This window comes from Lipotes vexillifer, unplaced genomic scaffold, assembly GCF_000442215.2.
Source record: "Lipotes vexillifer unplaced genomic scaffold, Lipotes_vexillifer_v1.1 scaffold479, whole genome shotgun sequence".
NCBI classification, from domain to species: Eukaryota; Metazoa; Chordata; class Mammalia; order Artiodactyla; family Lipotidae; genus Lipotes; species Lipotes vexillifer.
Window position 1 is genome coordinate 2,414,712 of NW_006796443.1, and position 12,143 is coordinate 2,426,854.

The 12,143-nt window shown below is 37.2% G+C and overlaps 1 protein-coding gene across 1 annotated transcript in view; it reads left to right on the forward strand.

Moving 5' to 3' along the window:
* DNAJC15 (DnaJ heat shock protein family (Hsp40) member C15) overlaps nucleotides 1-12,143 on the forward strand; it is a 64,399-nt gene that overhangs the window by 22,636 nt on the left and 29,620 nt on the right. The window contains exons 2-3 of the mRNA XM_007468619.1: nucleotides 2,853-2,904; nucleotides 5,905-5,978. Of these exons, the coding sequence (XP_007468681.1) occupies nucleotides 2,853-2,904; nucleotides 5,905-5,978 (126 nt within the window). The remainder of the gene's footprint in view (nucleotides 1-2,852; nucleotides 2,905-5,904; nucleotides 5,979-12,143) is intronic.

Below are 12,143 nucleotides of genomic sequence, written 5' to 3' on the forward strand. Positions count from 1 at the left end.
GCCGCTCTGTGGCATGTGGGATCTTCCCGGACTGGGGCACGAACCCGTGTCCCCTGCATCGGCAGGCGGACTCTCAACCACTGTGCCACCAGGGAAGCCCCATCTGTCCTTTTAATGTGGAGGAATTCTCTGTATTTTTGGGCATGTGCTCATCGTTATGTGTTGCAAATGACTTCTCCCATTCTGTGGCTGGTTCAAGCTGAAATATTAAGAATACGTCAGATCTTGATAGCAAAGATAAATATTTCTAGTCAGATGAAAGAATAAACAAGTTTTATGAGGAAGGAAAATAAATTCACACATGAAAACAGTTGAGTACTTTTTAAAAAATAAATTTATTTATTTATGGCTGAGTTGGGTCTTTGTTGCTGCGTGCAGGCTTTGTCTAGTTGCTGTGAGCGGGGGCTACTCTTCGTTGCGGTGCGCAGGCTTCTCATTGCAGTGGCTTCTCTTGATGCAGAGCATGGGCTCTAGGCACATGGGCTTCAGTAGTTGTGGTGCCCTGGCTCAGTAGTTGTGGCTCGTAGGCTCAGTAGTTGTGGTGCACGGGCTTTGTTGCTCCGCGGCATGTGGAATCTTCCCAGACCAGGGCTCAAACCCGTGTCCCCTGCATTGGCAGGTGGATTCTTAACCCCTGCGCCACCAGGGAAGCCCCAGTTGAGTACTTTGGTTGGACTGAGGATCCTTAAAGTGAACCAATGGAAAATAAGACTGGAAAACTCAAAATGTGTAGCCCCTGGGAAGCTCTAGAAAATGGCAAAAATATACCTCAACAGAACATCTTCTTGAAATCAATACTCATTTCCCTTCAGTTCAGGAGTAATTACGTCTAGACAACCTGAAGGGAACCTCAAAGACTGTTTGGCCTCTTGCTAGCTAGCTCTAGGCTTGTCCTTCTCTTCCAGGGAAAGTATCTTCCTTTACTGAGATTGCCCTAGTGCTCTGCCTGGTGAAAAGGTGAATCTTAGAACTGGAGCTGAGGACTTCCCTGGTGGCGTAGTGGTTAAGAATCCACCTGCCAACGCAGGGACAAGGGGTTCCAGCCCTCGTCCAGGAAGATCCCACCTGCTGCAGAGCAACTAAGCCTGTGCACCACAACTACTGAGCATGCAGTTTAGAACCTGTGAGCCACAACTACTGAGCCCACATGCCACAACTACTGAAGCCCACATGCCTAGAGCCTGTGCTCCGCAACAAGAGAAGCCACCACAGTGAGAAGCCCGCACGCTGCAGCGAAGAGTAGATCCCACTCACCACAACTAGAGAAAGCCCGCGTGCAGCAACGAAGACTCAGTGAAGCAAAATAAGTAAATAAATTTATTTTTTAAAAAAAGTCTAACTCTTTAAAAAAAAGGAACTGGAACTGAGGAGGGGAAACCTAGATGAACTTCCCTCATCTTGTCTATGAAGAGCTCTAGACTTCTAAGACAGGGTTACTGGGTGTTAAAGTTAGAGCACCTTCATACAGTTGGCCTTTGTGTCTTGATGTTTATCCTTATAGAGTCTCCTCTTGAAGGCTTGGGGCTTTGATTTCCTAAGATTTGCATTCCCTTACAGAACTTGAAAACTGACGGCTATAGGGCTTTTCGGTTTTACTATCCATCTAGTCTCAACCTCCATCTTATGATTTCTTTTGTACTGTTGTGAAATGACTCCATTCTATTCCCTAGTGAGATTATTGTAGCTTTTTTTTTTTAGTTTTTGGATCTTATAGGTTTGCCTCTTTCACCACTAATCAGACAAAAACCGTTTCTGTAGTGTCTCTCCTTAATTCTGATCCCATCAAAATTTGATTTGGCTGCAAGTACCTGAAAACTGAAAATAGTAGTAGTATCTTAGGAAGACAATTTTATTTTTATCTCATGTAAATAGAAGCAGTCCAGGGGTGCTGTGGCAGCTACATGATCCTCCAGGACATGGTCTCCTTTCATCTCATTGTTCTTCCTCCCTTATCCGACATGGCAGCTCCTGGTATAATGTCTACGCTGCAGCCAGCAGGAAGGAGGAATGGAAAGGGAGAAAGACATTCCACCTTCCGATGAAGGACTTCTCTGAGGAGGGCTTCTCTCCACTCTGCTTATATCCTATAAGCCAACACTTAGTAAACATAGCTGTACCTAAGTCGAAGGGGGGGCTTGGAAATATGTGTCTGGCTAAAAATAGGAATTTTGATCCTATAGAAGAAGGGGAAAGCGGATCTTGGGGGGCAACCGTTGATCCTTGCGACATAAAACCTTTTTCTGTTGTGACAGATATTTTCCCAAGGTGGTTAAGGAGAAAAGCATAGACTGATGTGGAGTATATAACTAATTTAAAATTTATCAGGATGAGCTCATAACTTTAAATTCTGAATTCTTGGCTCTTACTGTAAAATTTTTACATTGGTCTAGAAAGGTAGAAATAAGCTAGCTCTTAAGTTATTCACCACTTTTACTAATTTTTCGCAGTTTGACTTCTTTTCTAAACATGGATACATTTTATCAAGTTTTTTAAATATAGCAGAGTCCATTGAGCATTGCATATGTAAATGAGGAAATATTTACCTTTTAGCTTTATAGAAGATAAATACATTAAACCCACTATTAAGAATAGTCTATAGAAAACATTTTAGCAATAGGTAACATAAAAGCTCTTGGTTATAACAAATTCAAATACATGGAAATTAAATGAAATCTAGAATTATTTTAATTCACTGAAAATTAGCTGTAATCCTGAAGATTTTAAAAAATTCTACACCACAGAGTTTGAGGAAAATGTGTTATTAATCATAATTATTCTCATTATTTTAAATGATTTACTTTAAAAACCCCAGTATGTAGCGCTGTAAGTGATAATCATTTTTTCCTCCATAGGCAAGAAGTTTGATAGCTGTGGGACTGGGTATTGCAGCTCTTGGATTTGCAGGTAAGATAAATAAAGGATATGTATCAACAAATGTTGCAGGAGTAATATTTCCAAGTAGCTTCTATAGTGATTCATGAGAAGACTCTTAGTATTCTGAGGATTTTGATTTTAAGACATACATTCCCATTCTTTGCAACATTTATAGTCCCTAAAGATTTGTCAGCACAGCAAAATCTAGATAAACTTTGTAGTGAAGGAAATTAACGATACAAAAGCTAGGAAAACTAGCCCCAATAATAATTGATCTTCCTGACATTTTTTTAGTTTTGAGCTCTAGTGTACTATTAAAAAATAAAATCTCTTTAATATGAAGCAGTGTTAAGTGATAATGGGGCTCTTTTATTCTCCCATATTTTTTTCTTGCCGCTAAGAATACACATTTTCTGAGCTGTCAGTTCTTTCTGATGAGCGTAGCCATTCTTTATAGTGTATTTATCATTCATTTTAACATGTTGGTGTAATTTCTTTGACAAACCCAGGAGAATTCCTTTTACTGCCAAAATCTTTTTAGAAAGAATAGTTATAAAGGTTTAAAGTAAAATTGCTGTCTCTTCTCACCATTAATTTATAGTTTTAAATTGCATAGCTATTCTCTAATTAAATGTTAATCTGAGAGCATTTCCTTGTTGATAAAGATTTACATTTTTCACTTAGCATTTGTGTCTCCGTGGATTTGATCTTGTTAATTGGATCTTCTTTTTAGGTGGAGCTACATTCCATTGTGGTTATATGCAGTGAGATCCAATAGAAAAAGAGACATAAAAGATTTTGTTTTGTTTTGTATAATATTTAATTCCACACAACTGTGTTTTTTTTTTAAACATCTTTATTGGGGTATAATTGCTTTACAGTGGTGTGTTAGTTTCTGCTTTATAACAGAGTGAATCAGTTATACATATACATATGTTCCCATATCTCTTCCCTCTTTGTCTCCCTCCCTCCCACCCTCCCTATCCCACCCCTCCAGACAGCCACAAAGAACCGAGCCGGTTTCCCTGTGCCATGCGGCTGCTTCCCACTGGCTATCTACCTTACGTTTGTTAGTATATATATGTCCATGTCTCTCTCTCGCCCTAACACACCTCACCCTTCCCCCTCCCCATATCCTCAAGTCTGTTCTCCAGTAGGTCTCTGTCTTTATTCCTGTTTTACCCCTAGGTTCTTCATAACATTTTTTTTTTCTTAAATTCCATATATATGTGTTAGCATACGGTATTTGTCCTTCTCTTTCTGACTTACTTCACTCTGTATGACAGACTCTAGATCTATCCACCTCATTACAAATAGCTCAATTTCGTTTCTTTTTATGGCTGAGTAATATTCCATTGTATATATGTGCCACATCTTCTTTATCCATTCATCCGACGATGGGCACTTAGGTTGTTTCCATCTCCGGGCTATTGTAAATAGAGCTGCAATGAACATTTTGGTACATGACTCTTTTTGAATTCTGGTTTTCTTAGGGTATATCTTGGCTTCTCTTATAACTAGGTTTGGCCATGTAACTAAATTTCGTCCAGTAAAATATGAGCACCTTACCCGTAAGAACTTTAAAATCAGGAAGATCAGTGGTTCAGATTCTCTTGGTTCTTGTACTGTCAAAGTCTTGTGTCTCATATAACTATAGTTAACTACTTACTGAGGTTTCATGAGAAGAGTATCGTGTCTGAAAAGGAATTCTGACAAACTTGCCCATAAACATAAAACAATTTTTGTATTAATTACTGTAGCAGAATAGGCATAGTTATTTCAAATTCAAATGTAAGATTTTTATTTGAAATTAGAGAAAGATATACTTTTGCCAAGGTCTTGTTTCTACAATGAGAAGAATTGGTGTATGTATTCTGTACATACTACTCTGTTGCCAAATTCAGTTTACTAACTGGAATATTAATAGCAGGCAGTTCTCTTTCAGGGTCAAATACGACTGAAGAGTAGAATTTAGGAGAAAGTACCCTAGACTATTGGAACTAGATATTCTCCTTTATAGTTAAAGTAAATGTCCAGATGTCACTTCTTGAAGCCTTTAATTGCTTTTTTACATTGAGATTGCATGATTGTGGTTTTGAAGGAATTTTGAGGCACTTTAAAAGCCATATTTTATACTGTTGTAGAATCAAATGGAAGTTGATATTTATATAAGAGATTTAGATGAGTTAGGGTTTCAGCTTCATTTAACTTTATTGAATGTTCTACTTGATCTCAAGAGCTTTTTATCTCCTACTTAGACTGGCTACTTCACATCTTCCTATGTCTAGTAGCGTCCTTTGTTTTTCCCTGTAACACGTTGTTTGCACAGGAGTGACAGTATGTTTAGACAGGTTACTTCTTATAAAACATCTATGTGGTTGAACTTTCCCAGTAGAAATCTTGATTTGCAAATAATGTTATGGTTAGAAATGGAATTAAGTTCAGAGGGTCATAACTGGTTTTCTAGCAGAGCTTTGGGAAAAGAGACCCTAGTATTAGTAGACACACATTCTGATTAGGGTGCAAAAGGTAAATTAGCCAGATAATATTTTATTCTTGTTCTATGCCCTCAAAACAATTTAGGACCTGTTTTGCTATTGATACTTAGTTGTCCAGACTCAGAGGAGTTTTGATTATTAGGATGCCTAAGAAAGGAAAGCACTAAAATAAAAGCAGCTTTCAGGAGAGTAGTCATCCTCAGTGAGAAATTGAGTACTAGGATGTTATTGTTTTTATGACCTGTAACATTGTATAAAAGTAGGATTTTATACATAACCATTGAAATTTTCTAATTTTATAATTATGAACTAAAGCTTAATTTAATAGCTATGAAAATTATATTAAAATGAAATCTGTCCTCCATTTAATAAATTAGAAATTTGAAAAAATGTGACTGTCTTTCAGGTAGATTTTGAGATAGGTATTAAAATAACATATATAAAGTAAACAATAAATACTATGGTGAGCACTTTGTGGGTGTTGGCTTTCATTATAGAAAACATATTTGCTTTTATTCCTGTTACTATTTAGGTCGCTACACATTTCAAATCTGGAAACCTCTAGGACAAGTAATCACAGAAACTGCAAAGAAGATTTCAACTCCTGTAAGTTAAAAATGGCTTTAGTTATAAATCTAACCTTGCTTTGATTTTTGTTTATATGCCATTATTGATAGTAATTCAGAAAAATGTTTTGGATTTTCATACAAATGTTTGTATCATTGGCAACTTTATTGATTTAGTTTCTTTTAAGTTTCTTGGTCATGTTATTTTATATCTAAGCTTATTCCTGATTTTGACTTTTAATTATCATATTCCTTTTAGTAGTATTACATCAACTTTGAGGTAATTTATTTTCCTTGTTTAATTAGTATTCATTTAGTGATTGTCCTGTGCCAGGGGCTAGGCATAGCTGGTGAACAAAACAGACATGGTGCCTGTCCTGATGGAGCTTACCCAAAAGTTTATTTCATCTTCAAATTTGCAGCTAGTTCCCCCGTACCACCACATCTGGCTATCTCAAACATAAAATTATATGATTCCAACCTTGAAACCTGTAGGGCTTATACATTCATCTACCAGCATTACAGCTACTCTGCTGAGCTGAATATAAGTAAAACATGAATGATAGTAGGTATCTAAGAAGCTATAGTGTGGTGAACTGGGTGAACTGTGGTTTGTGACCACTGGAGACCATGCAAAGAAAACTCACTGAAGCAGTACAACATAAACATTGATTTCTGGGAAACAGAAGATCTGGGATAGATCAGCTTGGCTTACAGCAATTTGAGAATGAATGGCTTGTTTTAGCAAAGGCATTATAGGCTTGTGAGGCTTAGTTAGTCACGAGCAGTAACCACACTTTCAAAGGATGACATACTATATTATGACAGATAATTAAACTCGGGGTCAAAAGAACTGCAAGTGATTTTGCAGACGTATAAATGCATGTCTGTGATTAGAGGGAGCATCTGTTTATTTTCTGTTTTCCTGTTTATATTTTATTTGGCTAAAGTATTAATAGGTATTTAGCATTCATTCAATAAATGTTCATTAAGCACTTACTAAATACTGGACATTATTGTGGGGAGTGGGAGGTAGTCATGAACCAGACAAAGACACTGCCTTCTAGGAGTTTACTTTTTAGTGGAAACAATTAACAAATAAATAAGATATATAATATGTAGAGGTGTTGAAGGTAGGAGTTTAGTTTTCTTTAGAGAACTAAATCAGCGTAAGAGATTGATTCTTTAACAGCAGAGAGGAATCTATATTAGATAGGTCTGGGAAGGTCTCTCTGAGAAGATGAGGGAGCAGGCCATGTGAACATCTGAAGAAAGAGCTTTCTAGTGGGAACACTGCAGAGGTCCCGAGGTGGAAATGAGTTCAGCAGCAAGAGTAACTCCAGTGGAGTATGTGGAAGGAACAGTGGTAGTTTGGGCCCAGACCACTTAGGGCCAAATAGACTGTGACAAAGACATCAAATTTTGGTTTAAGTGGGATGGAAAGCCTTTGGAAGGTTTTGAGCATGTGGGCAACGTGATTACCAATTTAGGTGATCACTCTGCCTGCTGCAAAGAGTATAGACTAGAATGAGTCAGAGGAGAAGCTGTGAAACCTGTTAAGAGAGGGTACTGAGATAGTCCAGGGACTTAGGTGATGGTGGCTTGACATAGTTATTTAAATGTCTTTCCATATGCTTATGTATAGCAAATTGAGAGACTTTCAAAAATCATTTCTCTCCTGTTATGCTGATCTTCGGTAGATATATTTATACCATAAATAGACCTGTGTTTTGTAGAACTACGTTATTTAACACTGAAAGGAAAAGAGAGAAAGAAAATGAGAAACATTTCACTGCTCTGTGTAGGCTCACAGATAAGGTAGAATAGTTTAAGAGATTATTATGGGTATTCTGAATGCAGCCCCTGCATTTCTTTTTTCTTTTCAAAGGTGTGTCTATTTATTTATTTATTTATTTATTTATTGGCTGCATTAGGTCTTCGTTGCTGTGCGAAGGCTTTCTCTAGTTGTGGCGAGCGGGGGCTACTCTTCGTTGCAGTGTGTTGACTTCTTATTGTGGTGGCTTCTCTTGTTGTGGAGCACTGGCTCTAGGCACGCGGGCTTCAGTTGTTGTGGCACGCAGGCTTCAGTTGTTGTGGCACGCAGGCTCAGTAGTTGTGGCTTGCGGGCTCTAGAGCGCAGGCTCAGTAGTTGTGGCTCATGGGCTTAGTTGCTCCGCGGCATGTAGGATCTTCCTGGACCAGGGCTCGAATTTGTGTCCCCTGCATTGGCAGGCAGATTCTTAACCACTGCGCTATCAGGGAAGTCCCGGCCCCTGCATTTCTTAAGGAGAGAAAAGTGATACGTGCCCCCTTTGCCTCCCTTTTGTGGGCTTCAAGTTAAGACAAGTGTCTTTTGATAAATCTGGCCCCTTTTCCACAAGTACTACTCTTGCAGTTAGCAGTGAAACATCTTGGAATATCTTTATCATCATCATAATTATACCTCAGTGAAGATAGGAGTTTTTAAAATACTTCTTTAAATATTAATTGTTCCAGGGAAATTGAGGAATGAAATATGTACATACTTTCTCTTGGCACTGATTCCAAAAAGCCAAATTCATAAGCACAGCATTTACAGTGTTTTGCTTTTGTAACTGTGTTCATTATTGAATCAAATAGAGTTACTAACAAATAGGGACTGTAGTCGTGTGTCAATAAATCCCTGTCACTCAAAAGAGAATGTTCAAGGCTCAAGTTCCCGTGGGTTCTCTTTTCATTTTTTCATAAACTTTATTTGCTTCTTTGATGCTTTAACATCATCTTTTTCTTAAATCTCATCTTTTTTTTTCTCATGCTTTTTTCCCCATTCTTCTGCAATATTGCCTAGAATAATTTTGTTCAAATGGAATGCATGGAGAGTTCTTTCCCTCTCACTGTTGTCATGTAGCTGCTGGCTCCTTGGAATCTGGTGGAGCCAGTATTAGAGGGATACGACAGAAGTCTCTGCTCAGACGGAATCTCCGTGCCCACCTTTATACTTTCCTGCATACTCTCAGCCACATTTTTTGGTACTCTCAGACTTAGCCAGATTTTCTGCTGTTCTTTTTCCTTTGTACACTGCTTGTTTTGATTTTGATATTCTTTTGTTTGGCTTTTGGTTTTTAGGTTGGGGTGATTTTTGTTTGTGTGTTTGTTGTTTAGTGATGGAAATTTGGGGGATTTTCTCTTTATTATTGATGTTCTGAAATTTCACAGGAATTTTTAGCCTTGGCTTATGTGAAAATTGTCTATTTTTTGTTCTGTTAGATCCTCATATATTTTTTCTTTATTTTTTCCTTCCAATGTGTCTCTGCTCCTGGAACTCATATAAGTGGCCTCTCTTAGCAGTTTGGTAGATTTACTTCAACAATTTAATTGAATGAGAAGATTGGCAGTGTGCTGTGAGCACGTAGGTGGCTTATATCAACAGTCATGTCTCTTCCAAATCAAGGAGCCCAGAGGCAGTCTTGGGACCTCCAGAACCCAGGAGTGGTTGAGTACTATGTGTATTTTACTGCTTGGCATAACTGTCCCCCTCTTCAGTCCTCTGGGTTCAGTGTGATCTGTTGGTACTCGCCTTTGCTTCTCTTGGGACCTACCACCCACAGTTGGGTGCATCCCAGGCATATGATTCTCTTTCTTGGCCTGAGGGCTAAAGTGGTAGGTGGCAGGCCCTTATGCCCTATGCTAATGGAGTTAGGAATCATCTCTCTCTGCTGTTCTGGTTTAATTAATTACCCTGATGTTATTTTTTTGTATTTGTTGACTCTGAATTTAGTCAGAGGGGCTGCTGAATTGGGGCTGCTGTGATTTTTTTCTATATGTGCAGTCTTACCTGTTTTCAATCTTCCAGGATTTCTTTAAACTTTCTGGTTTGCTACTTGATCCATTTCTTGTTTTCTAGGCCTCTTATGGATTTTTCCTGTTTAAAATGTCTCTTTTCTCCTTTCAAAGGCACTTTGGAAAGCAAAAGACTTTTATTATTCAGTCTGCTGTTTTGAACCAGTACCTTTTACTTGATTTTTTAAAGTATTAATGTATATATGGACCCAGCTATTGTCTAATTACCCCTGATTTTTTTCTTGGGGAAAAAACCCAAGTCATTTATCTTCTTTTGAGGCTTTTATTTTTCTATTGGTTAATTTTTCTTTTTACTTGAATACAAGTTTTTAAAATTGGACTTACATTGTTTTATGGTTAAGTGAAATTCATGGAAATAATACTAATTAAAATCATCCTCTGTGGCTCTATAAATCAAATAGATTATTATACATAATTAAAGTTTATAGTTTATGGTAAATGTGTTTCTTCTCTTAATGATATATTTAATGATATATTTTCCTGGTTGTTTGGAGGGCTTTTATTTTTCAAGTGATTGAGTAAATTAGCTAATGAATACTTTTAACTTGGTTCATTTCACATCTTCTTTAATAATATATAGCACTACAGCATTCAATGTTAATTTTAGAAGGAAAATTATTTTGATTTTTGTTTATATATATATACTTTATAAATAAAATAATACAAAATAATAAGTTGTAAGTTTCAGGGTGTGTTTCCAATAGACAGTAGAATAAATCCCACTATTTCTGTTCTTGGAAATTCTATTAGAAAAATATAACCATCTACTCCATCTGTTTGGTGATATACTTGTTCCTTATTGTAATCACATTTTTTTTTTTTTTTTTTTTTTTCGGTGCGCGGGCCTCTCACTGTTGTGGCCTCTCCCGCTGCGGAGCACAGGCTCCGGACGCGCAGGCTCAGCGGCCACGGCTCACGGGCCCAGCCGCTCCGCGGCACGCGGGATCCTCCCAGACCGGGGCACGAACCCGCGTCCCCTGCATTGGCAGGCGGACTCCCAACCACTGCGCCACCAGGGAAGCCCTGTAATCACATTTTTTTTGAATTTAAACATTTCCTTGACCCACCAGTGTTGTCAGAAAATAGTTCTGCATTGCCTATGTCTGTATATCCTAATATAATGCAGTATTGGTGTATTACTTGTAAGCTTCAGAGGGCTTACAATTTCTTTTTAAAATTATGTAATGTAAAACCTAAATTCCATATGCGTTTAGAAGGCATGATTTTTTCTGAAGTAGCATAAGCAGTTTTTTTTCGTTGTTTTCTCTGTCTGCCTTTCTGTATATAGCCCCCAAATATTAAATGTCTATCCTCAAAAATGATACAGTTCCTTTAGAAGGATTATGATGATTGTATATTTACTTATAAGCTTATTTGTAAACAGATCAGTGTTAGGGTATGAGCCTCATCCAGATGGTAGACTTTAAGTAACCTTTTCTTAATCTCCTTTTCTACCTGGAAAAAACAAAGTAAAAAATTTGCTTAGATATAATGGCTACTTTTAGGGTTAATGAGCTTTGTGAATATAGTGGAAATGACAGTTCATGAAACATCATCAATTTATGTTTATTATGCTGAAAGTTTGAAAATTTGGAGCTCACAAAGGTAGATACTCATAGAAATATTAGGGAGTAAGGTATGCATCTAGTAAAAATTTTGATCACCTGAGAGAAACCTTAAAACGAGCTGTTCTTCCTCTGTTAAGTTTTCTATTCCTTTATATATATTTCCCTGTATATCTCTTATTCCTTTATATATTCCCCTGTGTGTGTGTGTGCTTGTGTATATATACATAATTTGTCCACATTAGTATGTGTACTTAAACAGTTGGATTCCCTTCCTCCCCTCACAATTTGGAGGAGGGGGTTGTTTTTTGTTTTCTTACTAGATTGTTAATTACTTGAAATTTGGAATAGTACATCATATTCCTCACAGTACTGGTACATTGATAGATTAGCATCTATGTGATAAAGGACAGAACTTTACTTGTCTCATTTGAAAAGTTCCTGGCACATAGTAGGTGCTAATGTATTTGTTGAATGAGTTAATTGCCAGGGAATTATTACCAATGGAAATTTATGACAGGCTGTTCAAAGAGAATAGCTTATACAAATGATCAGATCTGGCTCCTTAGGACTCATTTCTTAAGCTCTAATAATTTACTTGGTTTCCTTTAAAAAGTCCATTTTTTAAAAAAAAAATTGTATTTGTAACTGTGTTTATTGTTGAAAATTTAGAAAGTAAAAATAAACATGAAGAAAATAATTATTCATAATTTCTCCACCCCAGAATAACATTTTGGGGTGTATACTTTGATATTTTGTTTTATGCAAGCATACACTTATTTGTTTTTCCTTAGAAAAAT